Consider the following 27,458-nt stretch of genomic DNA (forward strand, 5'->3'; position numbering starts at 1 on the left):
AGCAATCTCACTGCTGGGCAAACACCCCAAAGAAACCCAAATTGAAAGAGACACATGTACCCCAGTGTTCATTGCAGCACTATTTACACTAACTAGGACATGGAAGCAACCTAGATGTTCATTGGCAGACAAATGGATAAGGAAGGTGCGGTACATATACTCAATGGAATATTACTCAGCTATAAAAAGGAACACATTTGAGTCAGTTCTAATTAGCTGAATAAAACTGGAGCCTATTATACAGAGTGAAGTAGTCAGAAAGAGAAACACAAATACTGTATATTAATGCGTATATATGGAATTTAGAAAGACAGCAATGATGATCGTATATAGAGGGCAGCAAAAGAGAAACAGATGTAAAGAACAGACTTTTGGAGTGTGTGGGAGAAGGCCAGGGTGGGATGATTTGAGAGAATAGCATTGAAACGTGTATATTGCCATAGGTAAAATAGATGGCCAGTGCAATACGATGCAAAAAGCAGGACAACCAAAGCCAGTGCTCTGGGATAACCCGGAGGGGTGGGGTGGGGAGGGAAGAGGGAAGGGGGGTTCAGGATAGGGGGACACATGTGTAACCATGGCTGATTAATGTTAATGTATGGCAAAAACCGTCACAACATTGTAAAGTAATTATCCTCCAATTAAAATATATTGGTTTTTTAAAAGAAGAATCCCCCATATATTTCTACTTTAATAGTGTCAGAAGCATGACAATATTCAATTCATTATAGTCACTTAAATATTTAAGACTTTTGTGTTGATTTTGCATGTCAAGTTTGAGATGTTTCTTACACATCTAAATGGAGGCTTGTAATCAACTAGATACACAATTTTGTACCTGAGAGTGGTTGGTGGTCATGATTGCTTATACACATGTCATGGTAACTGACATAAAGGTGCTAGTGAAAGTCCAAGGGTGGATGAGATGCCCTAGGGACTAAGAAAAGAAGAATAGAAGCTCAAGAATCAAAGAACTACCACACTTAAGGGCCAAGAAGAAGCTGAATGAGAACATGAGTTTTAGAGGATACCGAGGGTTTGGCAATGGATATTTGTAGGGGCAGGTGATCAAATATGACTGCAGTTTTGTCCCCTGAGGTGGACCCAGGCAACTGAAGTATGCTCACTCTCTTCTCCGTCTTTGGAATGTGCACTGCACTTGCCTTCCCCAAGCTGGAAGCTGCACGAGGACACAGCCTCCTTCAGATAGTAATGTGGTGCTAAGACCATCTGGACTGTGTACACACCAGGTCCAGTTTAGGCATCTATAGAGACCTTTAAAATTTGGCAGGTGGGTGTGGAAATCTGTTAGTCTTCCAGTCACCTAAGAAAGCATACCTAAGTAAATTCCCTTGCTTATTAAACCTGCCACCTGCCAATCTCAAGTGATCTGCCATCCTCATTTATCTCTCCTTACTGTCTGGGTGAGCTTCCCAGGTGGTACCAGTGGTAAAGAACCCTCCTATAATGCAGAAGACTTAAGAGACATGGGTTTGATCCCTGGGTTAGTAAGACCCTCTGGAGGAGGACACGGCAATCCACTCCAGAATTATTGCCTGGAGAATCCCTTCGACAAACGAGCCTGGTGGACTACAGTCCATAGGGTCACGAACAATCAGACACGACTGAATCGATTTGGCACACACACGCATACATGCTATCTAGGGACTGGGGTCAGCTTCAGATTACACACAGGAAGCTCCTTAGGAGATTGTGACCCAAAAATATTAACTCAGATAGAAGGCATACAGAACCTTGTGCAGCTAAGTGTCTGAGGATGATGTGTGATCAGAAAGGTTTGGGCTTCGGGTGGTGACTGAGGTAAACGGGGATGGTGAGCATAAGCATAATGGGGTTCATTAAGAAGGGGACTCCTGAATTCTTCTGCAGTGGACCTCCACTGTAATTGGTGATACAATGAAGCTGTTCTTTTCTAGATTTCATGTTGTCTAGTCCACAGAAAGGATACTGTAGTTGGTTCATGGCCTGCTGATTGATGGTTCCTATGCTGTTGTACACAAAGGTGCTGCTCAGGAGAACCGCCAGGACAAAGATCCAGGCGTCATTCTGGTTGTCTCCCTAGAAGTCATTGGAGAAGCCACGTCAAGTAACTAAGAGCACGTGATTCCAGTTCAGATGGACAGACTCTGACCCAGCTGTCTCTATTTGGAAACACATTAACCATTCCCCTATGCAAAGTTTTATCCATCTGTACATGATTAAAAAAAAAAATCAATGATGTAGTGAAGTTTAAATAAGACTTTATATAACTGTATACGAGAGTGTAAAGCAAATAAGCACTTGATCAGGTAATAGAATTCAAACCTCTCTCCTGAACTGAGAGTATGATCTTCTATTCCAATGACATGTCATGATGAAGCCCCTTTTAAACAGTAGTTAAAATGTAGCCCTTTAACAAGAGTTTTCTAAGACTTCTAAGAGTAGTGATGCATGATCCTTTATGAACAAAGCTGTTGTTATCAGGTCTCATATTCTGCTTGTCTCACTAATCGTACAGCTGTGGATAACACTATTTCCACCATCTTTCTGGATTCCCACTCTGACAAGTCAGACATGTTTGTAAACTTTCTAGTTAGGTTTAGATGTACCTTCAGTAGCTTTATTAGAATGTTTTCCACAATATGAAGGAAAATGACTTAAGAAGTCATTAGTCATTATTTTATGGGTTACAAAAATGTCAGTGGGCCTTACTGACCACTCTCAATGCTTATATGTGTGGCCAAGATATGCAACAATTCACATAAAGCTCACTTTGGATTGCTTCAGTTTGTATTTGAGGTCAAATCTTGAGCACAAACAAGTAAATAAAATTAAAAAAATCATACATTAATAGTATATATTTGAAGCACAATGCAAAGGGTGCGAAGTGCGAGTGCAAGAAGGGCTACTGATTTGACATAAACAGGATCAGAAGATTTATTTCTTTACCTTCTCCACATCCCCCAGACCCTCAGTATCAAGCAGAACCAGAGTATGGTTTGGCTTCTTGGGATGAGGCACACACCACATCCAGATGCCCTTCGTGTGAGACTGCACCGTGGAGCTCAGAGAGAAGCCTGCAAGGGGGCATGGGGAAAAGAGAGGATGGATTTTTAATAGCAGGTGGATTGGATCTGGAAATTGAGACATTAAAAATAAAGTCAAGGTTTAAAGAAATAAATGAAAGCATAATCAATATTGATCTTAATTATGAGAAAAAGAAAGAATTTAGAACATTCAGTACAAACTGAAATTTTTGTATTACCTTAGAGATCACAATAAGCTTGATGTTAATCCACATACATTTTAGTAAATGTTTTATTGTTTATTATTATCTACGTTAGTTTTATTTATAACTACTGTGCTCCTTTCAGAAAGACACGTTTATACTTTAAAGAGGAAGGTAAGGCAAAGTGGGAAGAAAGAGTCGACTCTTATCCTCCAGCACAGAATGAATGTTAGAAGCCCATCCCTAAAATGAAAATTAGCTTTCAATATCCCTTCCTGGTCTCTCACTTCCTCTCCTCACATCACCATGCTGCACGCTGGGAGTGTGGGTGGACAGAAGGGACTTGGCTGGGCTCTGCCCTTGTCACTCACCCTTTTTCTTCCCGGCCAGCTTGTTCATCAGGTAGGACTTGCCTGTGCGGTAGGGGCCCACGATAGCCACCACCACAACAGGCTGCCTGATGGCAGACAGGATCTTCAGAGCTTCTGGACTAGCCAGCAGATGCCCATTGGTGTTCTCAATGAGGCACTTTGGGGCTGGCATGTGGATCTCTGAGGCCATGTCCAGGGTGTTCCCTGATCTTCAAGGGAAAAGATGGCATGGAAACCAACATTTAGTCAGTGAGCTGAGTGAGAACTTTACAGTTAGGACCAAAATTTGGTTTTCTCCTTGAACTTTTTTCCTTATGTGTTTTAAAAAGCCCAATGGCCCCTTTAAGCTTGTCCTATAGACTAGTCCATGGGTTCCCTTTAAAAATAACTTTATTTTGAAGGAGCTTACCCTTACACAAAATCATACATTGGACACAGAGCACTTCCATGTGCCATTTCCCCAGCTACCCTATTATTAATATCTTATGTAACCACAGACAATGATTGAAACAAGACTTTTATATTGAAACAATACTATTAACTAAGCTACACACTTCCCCCATGTCACCAGCTTTCCTTTTGCCTGGTTGTTTTTGTCCTAGCTTTCCTTTTGCTCCTAGCGTCCATTTCTGATCCAGGATGCAATTCAGGATCCTTTGTCGCCATCACTCACTACCCGTGCTTAGTCTTCTCTCATCATTGGCAGTTCCTCATTTTCATTTTGTCTTTCATGACATTGTCATTTTAGAAGAGGACTGCCCTGTCATTTTGCAAAATATCCCTCTGTTTGGGTTTTTCTTATGGTTCCTCATAATTAGATTGAGGTTGTTTTTCCTTTTCTTGGCAAGAATGCCCTGGTTGTGATGTTCTGCCAGTCTCGGTGTATCCTGTCAAAGGTTTCATAATGTCTGTAGAACACACTCTGGTGCTGGGATGTTAACTCTGCTCACTTGGTTTAGGGGTTGTCTGCCAGATTTCTCCACTGTAGTTACAGTTACCTCCTTGTATTTAAAAAAGTTAACATGTGGGGAGATATTTTTGAGACTGCAGATATATTCTCCTCAAAGTTTCATATCGTTTCTTCAGTGCTGATTTTAACATCCACTAGTAATGATTCTCGCTTGTAGCAGTTATTATTGTGGTGCTTGACTGTAGGTCATTCGTATTTCGCCATTCCTTCAACATTAGCTGAGGTTCTACTTCAAACAAGCTATCCCTTCTTTATTTTATTTCCTCATTTAATTATTTAGTTGTATCAGTATAGACTCATAGACATTTATTTTATTTTATTCTGTGGGGTTTAGTACTTTACTCTCATTCCCTTGTGGCTCAGAAATAAAGAATCCGCCTGCCAAGAAGGAAAAGCAGGTTCAAACCCTTGGTCAGAAAGATCCAGGAGAAAGAAATGGTAACCTACTCCAGTATTCTTGCCTGGAAAATCCCATGGACAGAGGAACCTGGTGGACTATAGTCCACGGGGTCAGAAAAGGTCAGACACAACGGAGTGACTAAACAACAACAAACAAATTACTATTTGCTTATTGCTTAATTTGCCCCAGATTTGTTCTTTGAGAGCTTCTTCAACCTGGCTCCTGGGTCATTTGGCCATGCTTCTGTCATATTCTAAGCACTTTTTTACTTTGTGGCATCACAAGGTATTCCTGGTCCTTCTTGTACTTTGCCTGAGTCAGCTCTAGATTTGGCCATTTCTCCAGAAACCCTGATTCCCTTATTTGGATAACAGAAGTTTGATGCCAGGATGTAACACTAGATGTGACCTTATTTCTAGGTCCCCTCATGGGCCAAATTCAGAAATACATGTATGAATACTAGCACATGCAGATACATCTATATTTATTTCTGCCTTTCTGTATACCGCCTTAATTTCCTGCTGATGTTTTAAATTGGAGGATAATTGCTTTACAATGTTGTGTTGGTTTCTGCTATATAACAGCATGAATCATTCATAAGCACATAGATATCCCCTCCCTCTTGACCCTTGCTCTCACCCCACCATCCCACCCCTCTAGGTTGTCACAGAGTGCCAGGCTATACTCCCTATGTTATATACTGCTCATGTTTCCTATTGCCGTTCAACACAACAGGAATTACTCAGGCTTAACCTTTCAACTCCATACTCTGACTACGAAAGCCACAGCTCCTATTACCATAAATTTGCTTATGTGCTCAGTCCTAGTATATGTATAGTTTCAAAGTTTCTAATCCATATCTTGGTGATAAATAGATTTACTAATTAAAGTGCATTATTAAGACACAGTTGTTTTGTCTTTAACCTAATATATATAGTCAAAACACTGTATTCTGAAATTCTTAGGTTAGTTCTTTCCTTCCTCATCCTCTTGAGCTTTTAGTTTATTCATTTGTAACACAGTCAGTTTCATTTGTTACTATTTGAGCTTCATTTAGGACTCCCCCACATCTTGGTTGGGCTTCTGTGGTCACTCAGAATCCCCCTGCCATGCGGGAGACCTGGGTTCAGTCCCTGGGTTGGGAAGATCCCCCAGAGAAAGAAATGGCTACCCACTCCAGTATTCTTGCTTGGAGAATTCCATGGACAGAGGAGTCTGGCAAGCTACAGTCCATAAGTTTGCAAAGAGTCGGACATGACTGAATGACTAACATTTTCCCTTATTTCACATCTTGGTTAATTTTAGTATGGGATTATTTTTTGAGTATGTGAAACATTTTGTAGTTGTGAGAGTCAGAGCTCTCCAAAAAGGTATACTCAGAGAAATGTCACTTTTTCTTCATCTGACCACTCCATTCCTGTTCCACCCTTCTATTCTTGAAAGCTCAGTAGTGTCCGACTCTGTGCGACCCCATGTAGCCCACCAGGTTCCTCTGCCCATGGGATTTCTATTCTTACTACCTCATAATCACCCATTCTCTGAGAATAAACCAATCTCATTAGTTTCTGGTTGATACTTCCTAGATATTCTTTCTATAAATCAGATATATTTTCCTATTCACATTTTTAATAAGAAAGATCACATTTTACAAATATATGGAAATCACTCTATATCACTTCATAGAAAGCCTGCTCATTCTTTTAAATGGGTGCCTACTCCATTAAATGTATATACCATAGTTTACTTAACCACTCCTATGTGTGGGCACTTAGATTGCTTCTAGTGTTTTTCAATTACAGTGCTGCAATGAATAGCGCTGCTTTAATATTGTTGCAGCTGTCTCTTCAGAATAGATGCTGGGGAATGAGGTTGCTCTGTCAAAAGGCAAGAGTGTATACTTTTGTTGCTTATTGCCAAATTCTTTTCCAGAAGAAGGGTATACCAGACTGCATTTCCACTTGCTCAGCTTGTATCCCATTTCCATAACATGGAGATTTTTTTTCTTGTGTCTCACGTCTTCTGACTTCATTACAAAATTCCTGTCAAAGCTTTTCACCTTCAAATTTTGATCTTTGGACAGGACACCCTGAGCTGTCTCACCTCAGGCATATGTAACAGGCAGCCTGCATCTGGGGAATATTGTGCCAAACATTTATAGAATGTGAAACACATGCCATCCTAACCCAGTCTTGGACCTGGTTTCTCCCAAGTCTGTTCCTGGGCAAGTTCTGGATCAGACTGAGACTCAGGGTGCCCAGTGGCTTCCTCCTCTCAGGGACAGGCACTCCTGAGAGGCCACAGTCCACTCTGTCTAGTGACTCACTGCTTCTTAATCGTTGGTCTGCATCTGAATTCATGTGTTTTCGCCCAAGACTGATACCTCTAACCTGAATCTCACTCTTCATGACAAATTGAAATTACAACAGAGTAATCATAGTTCAGACATACAAAACTAGAGTTGAGTGCCATTAAGAATTTAGTCTAAGGCATATCCTAGCTCCATGAAAAGCTTGAATTTTCTCTGACTTGTATCACACCTAAGGACACCATCAGCTGTATTTGGGACAACATCTGCTACCTGCAACTTTATGGTTCAGGGTTCCCTCGTGCCCCCACCCTGTGGAACTTTAAAACCATTTCAGTGATTTAAACCAACTTAAACTCAATTCAGCAACCAATTCAGGTCCTTACTTTTTGCCTTAATTATAATCCGTAACACACAATTTTAAGTAACTGGTCTTAGTTTTGACCTTTATAAACTTTTTCTATTTTGTAGTCAAGAGGAACACAAGTTTTTTAAGTGCTTCTTGAACTTGTCTCCCAGGCTGCAGTCCTAATAAACCTTGAATAAAACACTTTTTCCCTGGTGGCTCAGAGGTTAAATCATTTGCCTGCAATGCAGGTGACCTGTGTTCGAACCCTGGGTCAGAAAGATCCCCTGGAGAAGGAAATGGCAACCCACTCCAGTATTCTTGCCTGGAGAATCCTATGGACGGAGGAGCCTGGTGGGCTATAGTCCACGGGGTCACAAAGAGTTGGACACAACTGAGCTACTTGACTTTCATTTTAATCAGGTCATAGTTTCTGAAATTTTTGTTAACACTCTATATTTCACTCAATCATGTTACCAAATTTTGGCCTCCTTGTGTTTGAAGATTGATTCTTTATTATCTCCGTATATATCAACTGGCATATTGCTTTCAATTACCTCAGGTAATGAAGCTACTCTTATGAAACATGATCTTATAATTGATCATGTTTCCTCTCTGAACTCTGTTCTATATAAAGTATTTATTTGCATGGTTTTAGTCATGACCTCTTTAACCAGGACTTGATGATTTGATAATTTTATAGCATTAAGAGAAGTTGAAGTTTTCTTTTAGTAATGCCCTACTTACCTTGTTAACTTCAATGTCTCAATCCCTGTAACTGGAAGTGATCACGATAAAACTTTTCTTAACTTTTTGAGATATCAACAAAGACAGGCTAAGGGATGCTGGTTTTTATTCTTATCCTACAAGAAAGCATGATTGCTTCTATTATAGTTGCTTACTTCTGACTTCTGGCTAAAGACTGGAATCTTACATGATGCCAGTCTTGCCACCTACCTGGCTTCCCATTTCTCTAGGGATGGCTAAAATAAAAAGCTTTTCTTTTTTTTCCCTATGATAGTACTGTACTCATTTCCTCTTACAACAGTGGCCCACAAGGACTGCTGGCAAGAAGATTGTCTGGTTTTAACATGAGACATAGCACTTTCATAAAATGAGGATCAATCAGTTACTGACCAGAAAAAGTGGCTGCACAAAGATTTTATAAGCTCCCAAATAACAATAACCTGTAGCCTTTTTTTGTAGACCCTAAGTTCTAGCACTTGGAAAGTTTTCAATAAAGACAGAAGTGAACTCCAAGCTTTACTTAGTGGGTTTTGTCAAAAATAAAAACACTTTAATAAAGTATCAGGAAAGAATCTTGATGCATTCCTGGCTCTCAGTTTAGACTCTGCCTCTGCTGGAACCTAACCCAACACAGAGCTCAGCAGTGGGCACCTAGAGGACACCCTGCTGCCCAACCTCAGACTTTCATCTGAACTCATGACAGATCAGGCTCTGCACAGCCTGTCTTAGTATGATTGCTTTAGAGAAAGCGTGCTGCCTCCCATAAATCTCTTCCCACCCAGCCTCAGTCTTACCCGGTGGAGAGATTCTGTAGAGACGAGCAGAAAGCTGCCTCAACTGGAAGGTTAGAAGAGCTTGTTCTCTTCGTGTTTCTTCTGAGTTTGGTCTCACTTTTCTCTCTCACTGGCAATTTGGGCTTTGCTTTATCCCTCCAGTCTCCTGGGGCTTCTCAGATTTTCCTCAGACAGCCAATGACAAGAAAGCAAAACTGTCAGGCAATGTCTGCAAAGAAACAGCACTGAAACTGAAAGTAGAATCTAAGGCTACTGTGGAAAATTCTGGAAGAGATGGGAACACCAGACCACCTGACCTGCCTCTTGAGAAATCTGTATGCAGGTTAGGAAGCAACAGTTAGAACTGGACATGGAACAACAGACTGCTTCCAAATAGGAAAAGGAGTACGTCAAGGCTGTATATTGCCACCCTGCTTAGTTAACTTCTGTGCAGAGTACATCATGAGAAACGCTGGACTGGAAGAAACACAAGCTGGAATCAAGATTGCCCAGAGAAATATCAATAACCTCAGATATGCAGATGACACCACCCTTATGGCAGAATGTGAAGAGGAACTAAAAAGCCTCTTGACGAAAGTGAAAGAGGAGAGTGAAAAAGTTGGCCTAAAGCTCAACATTCAGGAAACAAAGACCTTGGCATCCAGTCCCATCACTTAGTGGGAAATAGATGGGGGAACAGTGGAAACAGTGTCAGACTTTATTTTTTGGGGCTCCAAAATCACTGCAGATGGTGATTGCAGCCATGAAATTAAAAGACACTTACTCCTTGGAAGAAAAGTTATGACCAACCTAGATAGCATATTCAAAAGCAGAGACATTACTTTGCTAACTGAGGTCCGTCTAGTCAAGGCTATGGTTTTTCCAGTAGTCATGTATGGATGTGAGAGTTGGACTGTGAAGAAAGCTGAGCACCAAAGAATTGATGCTTTTGAACTGTGGTGTTGGAGAAGACTCTTGAGAGTCTCTTGGACTGCAAGGAGATCCAACTCATCCATTCTGAATGAGATCAGCCCTGGGATTTCTTTGGAAGGAATGATGCTAAAGCTGAAGCTCCAGTACTTTGGCCACCTCATGCGAAGAGTTGACTCTGATGCTGGGAGAGATTGGTGACAGGAGGAGAAGGGGATGACAGAGGATGAGATGGCTGGATGGCATCACTGACTCGATGGACATGAGTCTGAGTGAACTCCAGGAGTTGGTGATGGACAGGGAGGCCTGGCATGCTGCGATCCATGGGGTTGCAAAGAGTCAGACAAAGCTGAGTGACTTAACTGAACTGAAGGCTACAAAAGAATTGCAAGATCTATGCTAGTGAGAGAGCATGACATGACTTCTCAGCTGGAACCTTTAAATTTTATAATTAGAAAACATCTTAGAGATTGCTAAAAAGAAAAATGAGAGAAAGATCCATTGGATCAATTAAAATAATGCTGTTTTTTTTCTTGTTTGGAGACGGTTTGAAAAGTATTAGGATGAGAAAACCTAATATAATGATTTTCTAGGTCCAATTAGATTCAGTCACAACGTAGCTGATTACTCGTGTTTAGTTAGTGAGAACTGTAAGTTCTCCAGGGGAATGACTGTGTCATACATTTTTTTAATTCTCCATACTTAATCCTAGTACTGGCACTTAGTGCTTAATAAGTAATAAAAAATGAGGTTATATTCCATATTTTGCACACTTGATTCATACCCAGTGACAACTTCTATACATACATTATCTCCTCTTAGTCTTATACCACTATATTTTTACCACAATATTATTTACTTTTACCATGATATTAGAGAGATTTAATAACGTGCTAAAATCCCAAGTTAGTAAGTATGACTGAACCCCAAAAGTCTTTCTCTAGAACCCATGCTATCAACCACCTCACTTAATACCTCTATTGTTGCCAATGAACAACAATAACAATAATGTTTCTTATTTATCAATTGTTTCTTAGGCCAAACTCTTCACATGTTATTAGCTATTACATATAATAATTAGGCAGCTTGAGTTTGTAGTCCCTGGGCTCTTTGGGGCTTCCCTTGTGGCTCAGCTGGTAAAGAATCTGCCTGCAATGCAGCAGACCTGGGTTTGATCCCTGGGTTGGGAAGATCCCCTAGAGAAGGGAGAAGCGACCCACTCCAATATTCTGGCCTGGAGAATTCCATGGAATATACAGTCCATGGGGTCCCGGAGAGTCAGACACAACTGAGTGACTTTCACTTTCACTTTCTTTCACTCGGGCTCTTTTGATTAAGGACTTTCTTGGGACTTTGACTTATTCTTTTCATGGCCTTCTAGCTGTTTAAAGGCCTCTGTGCTCTACATCAGGAGGTCTAAGCCAGGATTCCCCAAAGGTCATTCTACTGAACAGTGAGCTCTGCGATGTTTCTTGATAAAAATATTTCATGTCCAAATAAGTTGGAGAAATATCTTGTTCCCCTGTTAGTGCTTTACCAGTAACAGAAAAAAGCAGAGGGAGGGAGAGAGGGAGGGATGAAGTGTTCTATGACTTATTTCTCACGTAATCCTTTTTATGCTTCAAGTAACTGATGTTTCTGTATACTGCTCTGTGTTGATTCATATAATCTTGCCTCAATGTTCAATCCATTTTCTGAGTTTAATTGTTTGAGTGGTTTCATTACTCTTTTCACACTACCAAGGTCTCGCTTATTAATCTGATTGTAGGCACCTGGGAAGAGCAATTTTTCTACTGTCTTTGAAAGTACCTAGCAAAGTTCTCAGCACATAGATGATGCACAAACACTTTTGATATAACAACAGATGATTGAAAAACAGTGGCACCTAAATGTAATCAAATCCATACTATGCACCAAACTTTGTTCCATGCATTTGGTATTGGTATTAGAAAGAGGAAATGTAGAAATATAAGCAAAGTACTAGATCTGTCCCCATTTTACAGATGATAAAACCTGAGGCTCTCAGAGACTGTGAATTGTCAGAAGTCCTAGACTGCTGCTGCTAAGTCGCTTCAGTCGTGTCCGACTCTGTGTGACCCCATAGACGGCAGCCCACCAGGCTCCCCCATCCCTGGGGTTCTCCAGGCAAGAACACTGGAGCGGGTTGCCATTTCCTTCTCCAACACATGAGGGTGAAAAGTGAAAGTAAACGTGAATTTGGACCTGAATTTGAAGCCATCTAGCTCTGACTTTGAAGCCAGTGCTCTTTCTATTAATGTATAGTTTAAGGCTCATAACAATACTTTAGATATGGAGTACTTATTATCCCCATATTTAATGAGGAAAAAGAGTCAGAGGGTAAGAAATATGTCAGCCTAAATATTCTTGTGTACTTTAAAATATACCCTTCATATGCTGGGTACAGTGTTCTTTGGATATTCAATAGATATTCAATAGAACTTAACAGAATTCAGTGGAATTCCTTTCTTTGCTCTTCATTCCATTCTGTGTCTCCAAATTTCCATCTAGCAATATATACAAATAAATAGTAATATAATATGAATAAAACTTATCTTCACCTGAAAAATTACCTTCTATTTAGTTGAAGAGAGAGTTAAATAATAAACTACTAAATGGCAAAGATTAGAATCAGTGGGAATAGGAAGAGCAAGTGTGGACAGAACAAATTGTAATGCTAACGCTCTGGTGGATGCTCATTTAAAATATTTTCTCAGACTTATGCCTCAACTGAGAGCTTGAGGACCAGCCAGTAATCATTTAAATTTTTATTTTTACTTTATTTTACTTTACAATACTGTATTGGTTTTGCCATAAATTGACATGAATCCACCACAGGTGTAATGCGTTCCCAAACATGAACCCCCTTCCCTCCTCCCTCCCCATAACATGTCTCTGGGTCATCACCGTGCACCAGCCCCAAGCATGCTGTATCCTGCATCGGACATAGACTGGCGATTCGATTCTTACATGATAGTATACATGTTAGAATGCCATTCTCCCAAATCATCCCACCCTCTCCCTCTCCCTCTGAGTCCAAAAGTCCGTTATACACATCTGTGTCTTTTTTGCTGTCTTGCATACAGGGTCATCATTGCCGTCTTTCTAATTTCCATATATATGTGTTAATATACTGTATTGGTGTTTTTCTTTCTGGCTTACTTCACTCTGTATAATCAGCTCCAGTTTCATCCATCTCATCAGAACTGATTCAAATGTATTCTTTTTAACTGCTGAGTAATACTCCATTGTGTATATGTACCACAGCTTTCTTATCCATTCATCTGCTCCAGTAATCATTTAAAACTGGCAGAAATGACTATTTTTAAACGAATGGTCCTAGGCCAATGAATATCCACAAGGAAAAGTGGGAAAATGACTTCCATGTCGTACCATGCAGAAAAAGTTATTCCAGAAAGATCGTACAATTCAATATAAAAGGGAAAACAATAGCCTTTGGAAAATAGTATGAAAGAATAGTTTCAAGTATTTGAGGATAGGAAAGGTATTTTTAGGGCATAAAATGTGTGAAACAGTTATAAAGATTAACAAATTTGACTATATAAAAATTAAGATATATTGTTTATCAAAAGACACCCTTAATAAAAGGAAAGAGTAAACTGCATATGAGAAGACATAAATAAGTGATGAATGACCATATATAAACATATAAATAACTTCTAGAAAGATAGATACTCAATAGAAAATTGAAAATAATAAATCAGCTCTTCAAAAAGAAGGTATCCAAATGATCATAACATTTGAAAAAGATCTAACAGCATAAATCATAAGATAAATCAAGTTAACATCACTAGCATATTGTAGCACACACCTATTACAATGGCCTAAATGTGGCTCAGACAGTAAAGCATCTGCCTACAATGTGGGAGACCAGGGTTCGAACCCTGTGTTGTGACGATCTGGAGAAGGAAACGGCAACCCACTCCAGTATTCTTGCTTGGAAAATCCCATGGACGGAGGAGCCTGGTAGGCTACAGTCCATGGGGTCGCAAAGAGTCAGACACGACTGAGCGACTTCACTTCACTTCAAATGGACAATACTGACAAATGGAAAGGTAAACTAAGACAGGGAGCTACTAGAATTCTCAGAGTCCCTGAGTAAATCTAGTGCAACCACTCAGGTAGGCTTGGTATTGACATTGGTGGCACCAGAAGTCTCCTAGTACTTATGCCCTGTGTAGTCCCCTCCACATCAAGTTCATGGTTAGCCATGTGACTTGACGATGATGTGTCAGCAAACATGACCCAGGGGTGAGAAGTATTCCTGCAACTTTCACTTCCTATTAATATGAGTGACGTTGAATGTGAAAGCAGGACAGGGCTGAAATGGGATTAATGCTGAGAAATCACCTGTTGCTTCTCCAGACCAGTGAAATCTGTCGCTTATATCAGGCACCAAGAACTAATTCCGGAAACAGTTTAGTCTTCCTGTGAATTATATGTAATGAGAGTGTGCTTATAAACTGGAAAATGTTCATTTCCCTACCCCTTTTCAGAAGTTCTCTTTTCTTCAGAAACTAATAGACAGTTTCTTTTCTCTAAACTTCTACTAGGGTCAAAATAAAATCACTGGCAGCTTTACCACTCAGAGAAGTCTCCAAGTGTCTAGGCTTCACCCCTATTGAAAAATGACCACCCAGAAAGCTAAAGCTTCAGGCTCCCCAACACTTTGGGAGTTTAACCTAGGTTCAGTCTTAGCTAAAGCTGTTTCTACTTATGGAGATAAGAAAAGTTTTATATTATTCTTTCAGATGAGAGAAATTAACTGGTAGCTACCTCAATTGTCCAGCGAGATTAGGGTGAACTCTGTAAAGGAAGGCATGGGAAGTTCTGATGTCATCGCAAATGGTGCTGCCCCGCACTCACTGGAAAACGGGATGCTGTTGACCCAGGGAAACATGTCACATACCAACTAAAACAGTGCAAAAGAATCTTACTTGTTCGGCTGTAGGAAAAGTATAACATTTCATGCTACTTACTAGTCACTTTCAGTCTACCTGTATGCATGTACTTAATTCTTTTTACCCTAAAATGAGATAGTCTTCTTTCTTTTGCCCCATTTCTGTAGTGTAGTGGTTATCAGGGTTGCCTCACTTTCATAAATTTTTAAATGTGAATCCAAACAGAAGATTTCAATGGTAAATTAAGTTGAAGATTTTGTTCATGAGGGTGATTGTATGTTGATAAGTCACTGTCATATCAATATTTTTAATGAGCTACTTTGATAACACTTCTCCAATTTTCAAAAGGAAACAGATTTTACCTCATATATCTCACTGTTGACATAAATGGCCAGGGTTTTTTGTGACTGGCCAAAAAATCACCAGATGCATTAGGATCATCTTTCTCTTTGCTGATGTTAACTGTGTTAACTAGGCACACAGTTATATTGTGGGGATTTTGACATTCCTCCTTCTGAACGCAAAATAACCTGATGAAAACCCTTCATCTGTTTAGACTGGAAATTCTAATTCATCCCATCTCTTCCCTTGCAGGCAAGGCAACATGGCCTCAGAGGCCCACATGCCAGGCCCAGAGTGTCTCATTGAGAACATTAATGGGCATCTGCTGGCTAGTCCAGAAGCTCTGAAGATCCTGTGCCATCAGGCAGCCTGTTGTGGTGGTGGCTATCGTGGGCCTCTACCGCACAGGCAAGTCCTACCTGATGAACAAGCTGGCTGGGAAGAAAAAGGGTGAGTGACATGGGCAGAGCCCAGCCAAGTCCCTTCTGTCCACCCACACCCCCAGCGTGCAGCACAGTGATGTGAGGAGAGGAAGTGAGAGACCTGGGAGGGATACTGAAAGCTACCTTTCAGCCCACAGCTATGTTCTTATCGTCACTACGACCTGTATCAGATCACAGCTCTTGCACTTTGTCTTAGTTTCTTTTTCAAAAGCACAATTTTTTCCTTCCTAGAAAGACAGATGTGGTAACAAAAAATAAGTGATGTATGTAATAATAAACCACAAGACATTTACAAAAATATTCATGTAGTGAGAGCCTTTCTATTGACCTTTAAGATTTAAAACATGTTTAAATCTGTATTGGATATTCTTATTTCTTTTCTTATTTTTAACTGTTGTTAAGGTACACATGGGCTTCCCCAGTGGCTCAGCAGGTAAAGAATCCGCCTGCAATGCAGAGATGCCGGAGACCCAGGTTTGATCCCTGGGTAGGGAAGACGCCTGGAGGAGGGCATGGTAACCCATTCCAGTATCCTTGCTGGGAAAATCTCATGGTCAGGGGAACCTGGTGGGTTACGGTCCATGGAGCTGCAGAGAGTCAGACACAGCTGAAACGACTGCGCATGCCCTCTTGCAGGATACACATACATAAAATTTACCACAAAATTTACCATTGTAACATTTTTAAAAATTCTGTGGTATTAAGTAAATTCACACTGTTGTGTAAACATCACTAACATCCAACTCTGTAAATTTCCCCCAACAGGAATTCTATACCCCAATAAACAAAAATGCCCAAGCCTTTGACAACCACAATTCTATATTATCTATAAATTTGACCAGTCTTGGAATCTCATGTAAAGAATCATATATTATTTGTCCTTTAGTGGTAGGTTTATTTCACTGAGTGTGATGTCTTCAAGCTCCAACAAAGTTGTACCATGTATCAAATTCTCTTCCTTTTTAAGGCTGAGTCATTGTATGTGATACCTGTTTGCTTATCCAGTCATCCAGTTTATGGACATTTGGACTGTTTCCTCATTTTGGTTACTGTGAATAATGTTACTAAGAGCATGGGTGTTCAAATATCTGTTCTGTCCCTGCTTTCACTTCTTTTGGGTATACACCAGGAAGTGGAATTGCTGGATCATATGATAATTCTGTGCTAAGCTTTTTAAAGAACTCACCATATTATTTTCCACAGAAACTCTACCATTTTACATTCCCACCAGAAACACACAATGGTTCTAATTTCTCCACATTTTTCCTAACATTTGTTATAGTTCTTTTGATAATGGCCATTCTAGTGGGTATGAAGTAGTATCTCATTGTGATTTTTTAAAGATTCATTCAGTGTCAAATTTTCCAACTTCATTATAAATATCAATTAATTTTCAGGATTCACATAGGCTGTATGCTATGTTTTGTTGCCCTTCTTTTGAAGCACAGTTGATTTACAATATTGTGTTAGTTTTAAGCATACAGCAAAGTGAATCAGCTATATACACATATATATTTTTTCAGGTTATTTTCCATTGCAGGTTGTTTTAATACATTGTGGTTTTGCGTTGTACTTCCCTAATGACTAGTAATGTTGAGGATCTTTTCATGTGTTCATTGGTCTTTTGAATAATTTCTCAGGAGAAATGTCTATCAAGTCATTTGCTCATTTTTTAATTGGGTTGAGCTTTAATTTATTTGTGTTAAATTTTAAGAATTATTTATATATTCTGCATGTGAATCCTTTATCAGATTTATGACTAGCAAGTATTTCCTCACAATTTGTGTGTTATCTATTGAACTCTCAATAGTGTCCTTTGATCGGAGAAGGCAATGGCACCCCACTCCAGTACTCTTGCCTGGAAAATCCCATGGGCAGAGGAGCCTGGTAGGCTGCAGTCCATGAGGTCACTAATAGTCGAATATAACTGAGACTTCACTTTCACTTTTCACTTTCATGCATTGGAGAAGGAAATGGCAACCCACTCCAGTGCTCTTGCCTGGAGAATCCCAGGAATGGGGGAGCCTGGTGGGCTGCCTTCTATTAGGTCGCACAGAGTTGGACACGACTGAAGTGACTTAGCAGCAGCAGCAGCAGCAGCAGCAATGTCCTTTGATACATAAGTGTTTTAATTTGGATGAAGTCCAATTTATATATTTTTATTGTTATTTATATTTTTGGTATTATTTCCAAGAAGTCTTTGCTAAATGTGATATTGTGAAGTTTTTCTCCTGTATTTTCTTCTATGACCTTCATAGATTTATTAATAGCTCTTAAGGTCTTTGATCCGTTTGGGTTAAATTTTGTAGAAGGAAAGCTTTCTCTCTTTCATTATTGAATATTATGTTGGCTGAATATTACGTTGGCTGTATATTATGTTGGCTGAATATTATGTTGAATATTATATGACTTCTGTTATGTTGAGATTTTCTTTAAATTTTTAACTTGTTGATTGTTTTCCTCATGAAAAGGTTTTGCATCTTTTTAAGTATTTGATATTCTAATTTCCATGTTTCTCTGATTGTAAGTAAGATTAATACTTGTTGTGGTTTCAGTTCTCCTAAACTTGATTTTGTTAACTTGCCTCCCAACTTCCAGAACCACCTGATGTTAGAATTCCACCCTCCCTTTTCCCCATGCCCCCTTGCAGGCTTCTCTCTGGGCTCCACACTGCAGTCTCACACGAAGGGCATCTGGATGTGGTGTGTGCCTCATCCCGAGAAGCCAGACCATACCCTAGTTCTGCTTGATACTGAGGGCCTGGGGGATGTGCAGAAGGTAAGGAATGAGGTTCCAGTTTGGACTAAGCCCTCGTGTCTGAATGTCCTCTACACTTTTAATTTTCCTTTAAATAAGACCTTTGTTTAACCATGTTTTTTCATTTCTGTTTATATGCTATGAAACCAAGTCAGGAACCAGGGGTTAGGAAAATATTCATAAGGCAGAATCCTAGAAGAAGAGCATAGTGGTCAGTAGACAGTATCCTAATTAATAAAAAGCTATAAGCTAAGCCAGTTAACACAGATGCATAAAGGGAGTACAGATAAACTCTAAGTGATGAATTTTATCCTGCAAAGAACTTTAGTTAAGGATTTAGGTTCCAAAGCCCCATACCCTTGGCTTTAAATTTAAAGTCTGTCAGTAACTCAGTGGCTTTTGTAAATTATTTGACCTTTTCAACCTCAGCTTTCTGATCCGTAAAACAGGTGTATTAGATCTACATTTGCCTCATAGTATTGTCTGGAATATTTATAAGATAAGAAATGGGAAGTGTTAGGTAAACAACAATATCCAACTGAGATAGAAACAAGCATTAGTACCCTAATATTAAGACAATTTTTCTGTAAAAATAAAGAGAAAAATTAAATTTAAATTACATTTAAGACCTTTGACTGTCCACTCACAATGACTATTTGCTTTGCAATTATCTACCAATGATCATAAAAGGGTCTAATGAGAATCAGGGTAAAACAAAACACATCAGAAAACTATTCAAAGTCATATTTGCTTGGATTTGGTTTTCTTTGTCACCAGTCTTGAAAAAAAAAAAAAACAAACTCTAGTTAAATGAGCACCCTTTTCCTAATCAGGAAAGTGCCATAAGAATGAAACACAATCCTGGTAAAATATGTTCTGATTCCCAGGGTGACAACCAGAATGACTCCTGGATCTTCGCCCTAGCAATACTCTTGAGCAGCGCTTTTGTGTACAGTAGTATGGGAACTATCAACCAGCAGGCCATGGACCAACTGCAGTATCCTTTTGGGATCCAAACCACATCAACGTCAGAGGGGAGACCAGAATTTAAAAAACAGCTGACTACCTATGAATCCTGGTGAAACAAACACGAGAAATATAAAAAAGAATTCAATGGCAAGGGGAAAATCCTGTAACCTACTGAAGAACTGATACTTGGGATACTTGGGTTAAGAACAAAGGAGAAATAAAGATTTTGTATGTGGAACTAATATTGGATTGGGGAGGGGTTACAGTTCCTTCAGGCCAGTTTTCCTTATTTTGCTACTCAGCTATGTGACGGAGCTGACAGATAGGGTCAGGGCAAGATCCTCACCTGATGTGGATGGGGTTGAGGATTCAGCTGACTTTGTGAGCTTCTTTCCAGACTGTGTATGGACACTGAGGGATTTCTCCCTAGACTTGGAAGCAGATGGATAGTCCGTCGCAGCAGACGAGTACCTGGAGAATTCACTCAAGCTTAAAAATGGTAAAGGGGACTTAGAATTGGTAAACAGATGACAAAACACAAAAAACTATTGTTCCTTAGTTTTCTGTCAACAGTCGTCTTTTATTTATATTTTCTGTTTCTTCTCAAGGGGTTATTACTAAGAAGTAATGCTTGTTTACTATCTGAATAATAGATTTGGTTTTAGATCATTTTTCTCCCTGTTCTAAGAATAAATTTCTTTTTCTTCCACCTTTCCCTGTGCTGTGATTAGATGGATATCTCCATGCTTAGGGCTTGTGGTGCTGTAGTTAGCTAAAGGGTAGGAGTAGAATGGTCATTTATTTGAAGAAAAGAAATTCAAGCATGAACCATGCACAGTTCAGGCCTGTAAAGGATTGCCACAGGCAAATTTAGTCCAATCTAGCCTGCCAGTGGTTTTGTAAATAAGATTTTATTGGAATAATGTCAAACCTATTCATTTGTAACTTCTCTCTGACTGCTTTTAGGCTACAATAGGAGACTTGAGTACTCAGAAAAGAGACCATCTGGCTGGCAAAGTTTAAAATATTTACTGTTTGACCCTTTAAGGGAAATGGTTGCAAGACCCTACATTAGGCAAATTCCTTTTTTCTTCCTCCAGGTACCAGCCTGAAAGATAAAACTTTTAATCTGCCTTGACTCTGTATCCGAAAGTTCTTCCCAAAGAAGAAATTCTTCATCTTTGATCGGCCCACTCATAGGAAGAAATTGGGCCAGCTTGAGGAACTGTGTGACGATGAGCTGGACATCGTATTTGTGCAACAAGCTGCGGTCTTCTGTTCCTACATCTTTAGCAATTCCAAAACTAAAACTCTCTCAGGAGGCATCAAGGTGGATGGCCCTCGTGAGTCCTCTTCCCAGTCTTCACTCTCACTGTTAAGACTAGAGGATGGTGTGATAACATCCATGTAGCATCAACTTTGAAAAATGCACATCTACTGCTATTATCATGATAAATTCTAGGTGGCACCAACACTTCTGTTGGGTTTTATTAGTCAGACTTCATAGATGAGAAAAGACACAAAAGGCAAAGAATAAAACCTCTAAGACCTGACAATTGTCCTAGTAAACTGGACCTGCCCTGTCCAACATGGCTGTCCCTAGACAGGTATGCCTATCTAAATTTAAATGTAGCTAATAAAAAATATAGAAATTTAACATTCTGATCTCAGAGCTATATCTCAAGGGCTCACACCTACATGAGGCTAGTGGCTCCCACCCTGGACAGCACACACAGCATACTTCCAACATCACAGAAAGGTCTCCTATAATGCTCTGCTAGAATAAGCAAAATGGAGGACTCATTTTGATTTGCTCCACAAATATTAATCAAATGTTTCCCATGGACTTACCAGGGCTGATAATACAGACATAAATGAGAGAGATATGGTTTCTGGCCTCACAGTACCTGCAGGTGAAGTATATGTACTCAATAAACACAAAAGGTTCTCAACCGTTGATGTATATATACCACCTGAGGATCCTGCCAAAGAGGAGGGTCTAAGTCAGTCAAACTGGGGCAGAGGCTGAGAGTCTGCATTTTTAGCAAGTTTTCAGGTGATGCTGTAAAATAAATGGTTGGTAATAAACAACATTAGAATTAGGCAGAATAAAAGTTTCCTCACTCTGCCTGCAGTAAACATGATCATTCTTCTCTGTCGTAGGTTTAGAGACCCTGGTGCAGACCTATGTCAATGCCATCAACAGTGGCGATCTGCCCTGCATGGAGAGTGCAGTCCTGGCCTTGGCTGAGATAGAGAACTCAGCCACAGTACAAAACACCATTGCCCACTATGACCAGCAGATGAGCCAGAAGCTCCAGCTGCCCTCGGAAACCCTCTAGGAACTGCTGGACCTGCACAGGGCCAGTGAGAAAGAAGCCATTGAAGTCTTCATGAAGAGTTCCTTCAAAGACATAGACCAATAAGTTCAAAAAGAATTAGTGGTAATTTTTTTCTCCAGTTTATACATGTTAGGCTCTTGGAAAGTGAAGTATTACTAGAAAATGAAATAGGTGTTTATTTCGTGAAAAGCCATTTTTCTAGACAAACATTATTTGTTATCATGAGAGGAACCAATTTTATTTATGATACACTTTATTATGAAGCATTGAAACTTTTTTCTTTCATGAATAAACTAATAATCTTCCCTATAATTTCATTACATGCATACAGGTAATAATCAGAGCTTCTAATCAATTCACAAACTCATTTTTATCAGACCTATTGGATATTTTGGCCAAAAGCAAAGAATATTTTATTCTTAGTTATCATGAGAAGGTTTATATTGAGCTACATTTATTTCACATGCAATCATTTATCTAGTTGGAAAATTAGAAGTTTTCTCCAAAGGTGAGGCATGTAGCTAGTAATCTATGCTCGAGAGGTTACCCTCATGGAGAAAGAGGCCTCTGTAGAAAGGCAGGATCAGGAGGAAGGATATGATTTTGTTGCATTTCTGTGAGTTCTTCTAGTGGTCACAGACATTTTTTACTTTGAATTTTTTGAGAAGCTTTTCCAGAAATTTGGAGGTCAAGATAACCTCTTTAAATTCTGCCATTTATTAATACTTATATTTTACATTAAAGGCCCAGCTAGATAAAAAGCAAGATGACTTTTGTAACCACATCTTAAAGCATCCAAAGATCATTGCTCTGCTTTACTGAAGGATATTTTCAGTCCTCTAGAAGAAGATGTGAAACAGGGGATTTATTTGAAATCAGGGGGCTATCACCTCTTAATGGAGAAGAGGCAAGAGCTGAAGAGGAATTATTTTCAGGAGCCCAGAAAGGGCATATAGCTAACCAAGTTTGATTCTGGGAAGCTACTGATGCTTCCTTGAGGTGACAGTGTGATGCCGTGTGTTGTACACAGATGCGCAATTACAGGACCAACGTCATTCAGCTCTCGTTCTATAAACACATACAGGGAGCCTGTTACACCAGGTATAACCAATGTGCTCATCCAAGAGCATACCCTAGGTTAGCAATTGAGTTATCAACTGGATTACCAGATGTACACAAAATTTCAAATAATGTCATCATGTATCTCTCCGCCTGTGGCTGCCCCCAGCCCTACACTTCCCTCCCTCCCATTCTCCCTCTACCCACTTTATTATGATCTACTTTCTCCATGATGCCTTCATTCTCCAATAAGCTCACCCCGTAAGGGACCACAGCACCAACAGCTCCAAAATCAGAGCCCTCAGTTTACAAGCACAGAGAATCACTATTTACATGTATATCAATGTCTTAAAAAGGATTCTGCTTGGGAGGGCGCCTTGCTTGGCCAGTCTGGAGCATGTGCTCAGCCCAGTGACAGGGAGTCTGATCACCAGGCACACTAGGGCCAAGAGGAGCAGTTCCTAGAGGGAAAGGTGGAAAACATGAATAAGTGTTTACAGTCATTTCCTACTACTGACCCCATTATGTCTGGGTCCCAGGCTGAGGAGATTCTTCAGGAATATTTGAAGTCCAGGGAGTCTGTGACTGATGTAATTCTACAGACAGACCAGACGCTCTCAGAGAAGGAAAAGTCGATTGAAGGTGAGGAGCAAGTCAAGAGACTAGACAGCCTCGAAAGCTCTTTAAAGTTCTAACTAATTCAGCTAGGTGAACCGAGGAGCCTTAAACTATAGCAACATGAGAAAAGATGTCTCTTATTTACTGATATCTTTTCTGAGTGGGGTGTATGCAGCCAGTAGCAACAGTGATAGGGAATTGTACATGGAAGAAAGAAACAACATTTTTCTTTTTCCTCTTCCTCCTGACAGTGGAACGTGTGAAGGCTGAATCTGCACAGGCTGCAGCAAAAATGCTGGAGGAAATGCAAATGAAGAACCAGCAGATGATGGAAGAGAAAGAAAAGAGCCGTCAGGAACTTGTGAAACAACTGACTGAGAAGATGGAGAGGGAGAGGGCCCAGTTACTGGAAGAGCAGGAGAGAACTCTTGCTCTCAAACTGCAGGTATTTAAGTGCAACACCGTGAGGTTCCTGTTATTCTGTTTTCCCGCCACACTCCCTGGTCACAAAGGTGGCCCTGCAGTGAGAACATGAAGCCCAGAAGAAGGACCTTGCATGCTTACTTGTCCTTTTCAATCCCTGTTTGTCTGCCTGAACTGGCCCCTGCAGTGTCTTGTTACTGAAAGACTTTACTTGCAGTTATGTCGCACCTAGTCTTTTATCACTGTATCTGTCAATCAAGGTAGCTGTTATCCGCTAGGCATTAAAAAAAAGGGTCTTATCCATATCAAAGCAAGAGCTGTCATGTCCCTAATACTTAGGAGATGAAAGAGAGGTTCAGAGAACACTAAATAACTTTTATAAGGTCACAATGCTTGGGAAGATATCTGAACTGTCTTCACCACTTAGAGGGATACATGATTTTTTTTTTTTCCTGTCACAACTGGTATGACCTTTAGCTATAAGAAATGCCTTCATAAGCAGAAGGACTCCTTAACTCACACCACTGTGTCTATCTGTTACTCCTACTGGTTTCCTATGCCCTGCTCCTAGTATGTGTTGAACTGTGCAGAAATCCAGTATGGTCAAGTCTGGGACCCTGATTCCCTCACCTATATTTTGGTCTTCCTGCCACCAAGTTGTGGAAGCTTAGGCCAAAATTCCTGATCTAAGATTCAGACAATGTATCAGATTTTGGAAATCCTTCTATTTCTGTGTTATGTGTATGTGTGTATGCGTGTGTTATAAAAAATAAAAGTGCATAGATAAGACTTAAAGCCAAACATTCTATTAGGTTGTCCACAAAGGTTGTATACAAAAAATGGGAGAAAAAATTAAGACTGCTAATTGAGATTTATCAACATATCAGGATGAGCTTATGTCAGGAGATATAAGTCAGAAATCTTTCTTAACTCAAGGAGACTCAAGAAAAGCAATCACAGAAATAGAAGACTTAAGAGAAAGTATCATGAAAGTTAATGATAGAGAAAATTCCAAGAAGAAATTAAATATTTTTGAGTAACATGGAAACTTACATTACCATATGTGAAATAGATAACCAAACGGAATTTGCTGTATGGCTCAGGAAACTCAAACGGGGGCTCTGTATCAACTTAAAGAGGTGAGACGGGGAGGGAGACGGAAGGGAGTTTCAAAAGGGAGGGGATGCTGAAAATTCTCCAAGCCAGGCTTCAGCAATACGTGAACCGTGAACTTCCTAATGTTCAAGCTGGGTTTAGAAAAGGCAGAGGAACCAGAGATCAAATTGCCAACATCCACTGGATCATGGAAAAAGTAAGAGAGTTCCAGAAAAACATCTATTTCTGCTTTATTGACTATGCCAAAGCCTTTGACTGTGTGGATCACAATAAACTGTGGAAAATTCTGAAAGAGATGGGAATACCAGACCACCTAACCTGCCTCTTGGGAAATCTGTATGCAGGTCAAGATGCAACAGATAGGAATGGACATGGAACAACAGACTGGTTCCAAATAGGAGAAGGAGTATGTCACCCTGCTTATTTAACTTACATGCAGAGTACATCACGAGAAATGCTGGACTGGAAGAAACACAAGCTGAAATCAAGATAAACACAAGCTGGAATCAAGATTGTGGGGAGAAATATCAATCACCTCAGATATGCAGATGACACCACCCTTATGGCAGAAAGTGAAGACGAACTAAAAAGCCTCTTGATGAAAGTGAAAATGGAGAGTGAAAAAGTAGGCTTAAAGCTCAACATTCAGAAAACGAAGATCATGGCATCCGGTCCCATCACTTCATGGCAAATAGATGGGGAAACAGTGGAAACAGTGTCAGACTTTATTTTGGGGGGCTCCAAAATCACTGCAGATGGTGATTGCAGCCATGAAATTAAAAGACGCTTACTCCTTGGAAGAAAAGTTCTGACCAACCTAGATAGTATATTCAACAGCAGAGACACTATTTTGCCAACTAAGGTCCGTCTAGTCAGGGCTATGGTTTTTCCAGTATCCATGACTATGTATGGATGTGAGAGTTGGACTGTGAAGAAGGCTGAGCGCTGAAGAATTGATGCTTTTGAACTGTGGTGTTGAAGAAGACTCTTGAGAGTCCCTTGGAGTGCAATGAGATCCAACCAGTCCATTCTGAAGGAGATCAACCCTGGGATTTCTTTGGAGGGAATGATGCTAAAGCTGAAACTCCAATACTTTGGCCACCTCATGCAGAGTTGACTCATTGGAAAAGACTTTGATGCTGGGAGGGATTGGGGGCAGGAGGAGAAGGGGACGACAGAGGATGAGATGGCTGGATGACATCACGGACTCAATGGACGTGAGTTTGAGTGAACTCCGGGAGATGGTGATGGACAGGGAGGCCTGGCATGCTGCGATTCATGGGGTCACAAAATTCGGATACGACTGAGCAACTGAAGTGAACTGATGGCTGATTCATGTTGAGATTTGACAGAAAACAGCAAAATTCTGTAAAGCAATTATCCTTCAATAAAAAATACACAAATGAAAATTAAAAAAAAAAAAACAACTCCTTGAATGTGGAAACTAGATAGTAGAGATTTAGTTAATGATATACACTATTCAATTTCCATTTGTATTTTTTTAGGAACAGTCCTTACTACTACAGGAAGGATTCCAAGAAGAGAACAGATGACTTCATAATGAAATACAGAATCTCCAGAAGCAGATGAATAAACCAAAGAAGGAATGCTTCCTAGGCTAAAGAATTAAAGAGTAGAACTTTCCTGGTCACTCTTATCCAAGGCATTACTCAAGAAGTCTAAAACTAAGAAAAGCGTCACCATACTTTATAATATTTAGGTTTCACATTTTTACTACACTAAAATTTTCAAAGACATGCAGTTCTATAATTGAAGTCATGTGCATCTTCTTCACAATATTGTAAACTGTGTAGCAAGACACACTTTACCTCTGTGCCAGCAGAGGAAGTATCATAAGCTGGTACCACCCAGGAACTTCTTCTTCCAGATGACCACTAGTTAAACTAGTGGATACTGAGCAAAGTCTTAGGTCAAAGTCTTGGGACATAGTTGGTCATGAGTTTGACCAAATGCACAAGAGGTTGGGAAGAACAATTCTAGCTTCTAGTAAAGGCAGTATATGGTGTCCCATTGTTTCAAGACTGCACCGTCTGTGAGTAGTGATGTGACTCCTGGATACCTGGAATGGGCAGTGCTTACTGGTGAATCCCAAGCTAAAGCAAATCACCTTGTATAGTGATCTAGAAGCTCTACAGGATTTCCACAGGAAGATGGAGGAAACCATTAGCATGATTATAACTTGGATCATACATAAATGAGCTAAAAAATGAAACTCTCCCTTGTTCATTTCACCCAGATTATAATTTTGATTACTCTAATTAATAACTTTAATGGGACACTTTAGAACTTTAAGTGACACTAGACTAAACATAGTAACAGGAAGACAATTATACATTGTCTTTGTAGCCATTTATAAC

The 27,458-nt window shown here is 39.9% G+C and overlaps 1 protein-coding gene and 1 pseudogene across 1 annotated transcript in view; one reads left to right on the forward strand and one right to left on the reverse strand.

The window, feature by feature from the left end:
* Positions 1-9,418, reverse strand: part of LOC138443852 (guanylate-binding protein 1-like) — a 166,628-nt gene extending 157,210 nt beyond the window's left edge. Inside the window, exons 1-2 of the mRNA XM_069596923.1 lie at positions 9,163-9,418; positions 3,601-3,809 (exon numbers count right to left, since the gene is read on the reverse strand). Of these exons, the coding sequence (XP_069453024.1) occupies positions 3,601-3,790 (190 nt within the window). The 5' untranslated portion in view covers positions 3,791-3,809; positions 9,163-9,418. The remainder of the gene's footprint in view (positions 1-3,600; positions 3,810-9,162) is intronic.
* A 9,033-nt stretch (positions 9,419-18,451) lies between these two features.
* LOC138429327 (guanylate-binding protein 1-like) lies at positions 18,452-26,723 on the forward strand (annotated as a pseudogene).
* Positions 26,724-27,458: the final 735 nt, after the last annotated feature.

The sequence above is a fragment of the Ovis canadensis genome, chromosome 1 (assembly GCF_042477335.2).
Source record: "Ovis canadensis isolate MfBH-ARS-UI-01 breed Bighorn chromosome 1, ARS-UI_OviCan_v2, whole genome shotgun sequence".
Lineage (NCBI taxonomy): Eukaryota > Metazoa > Chordata > Mammalia > Artiodactyla > Bovidae > Ovis > Ovis canadensis.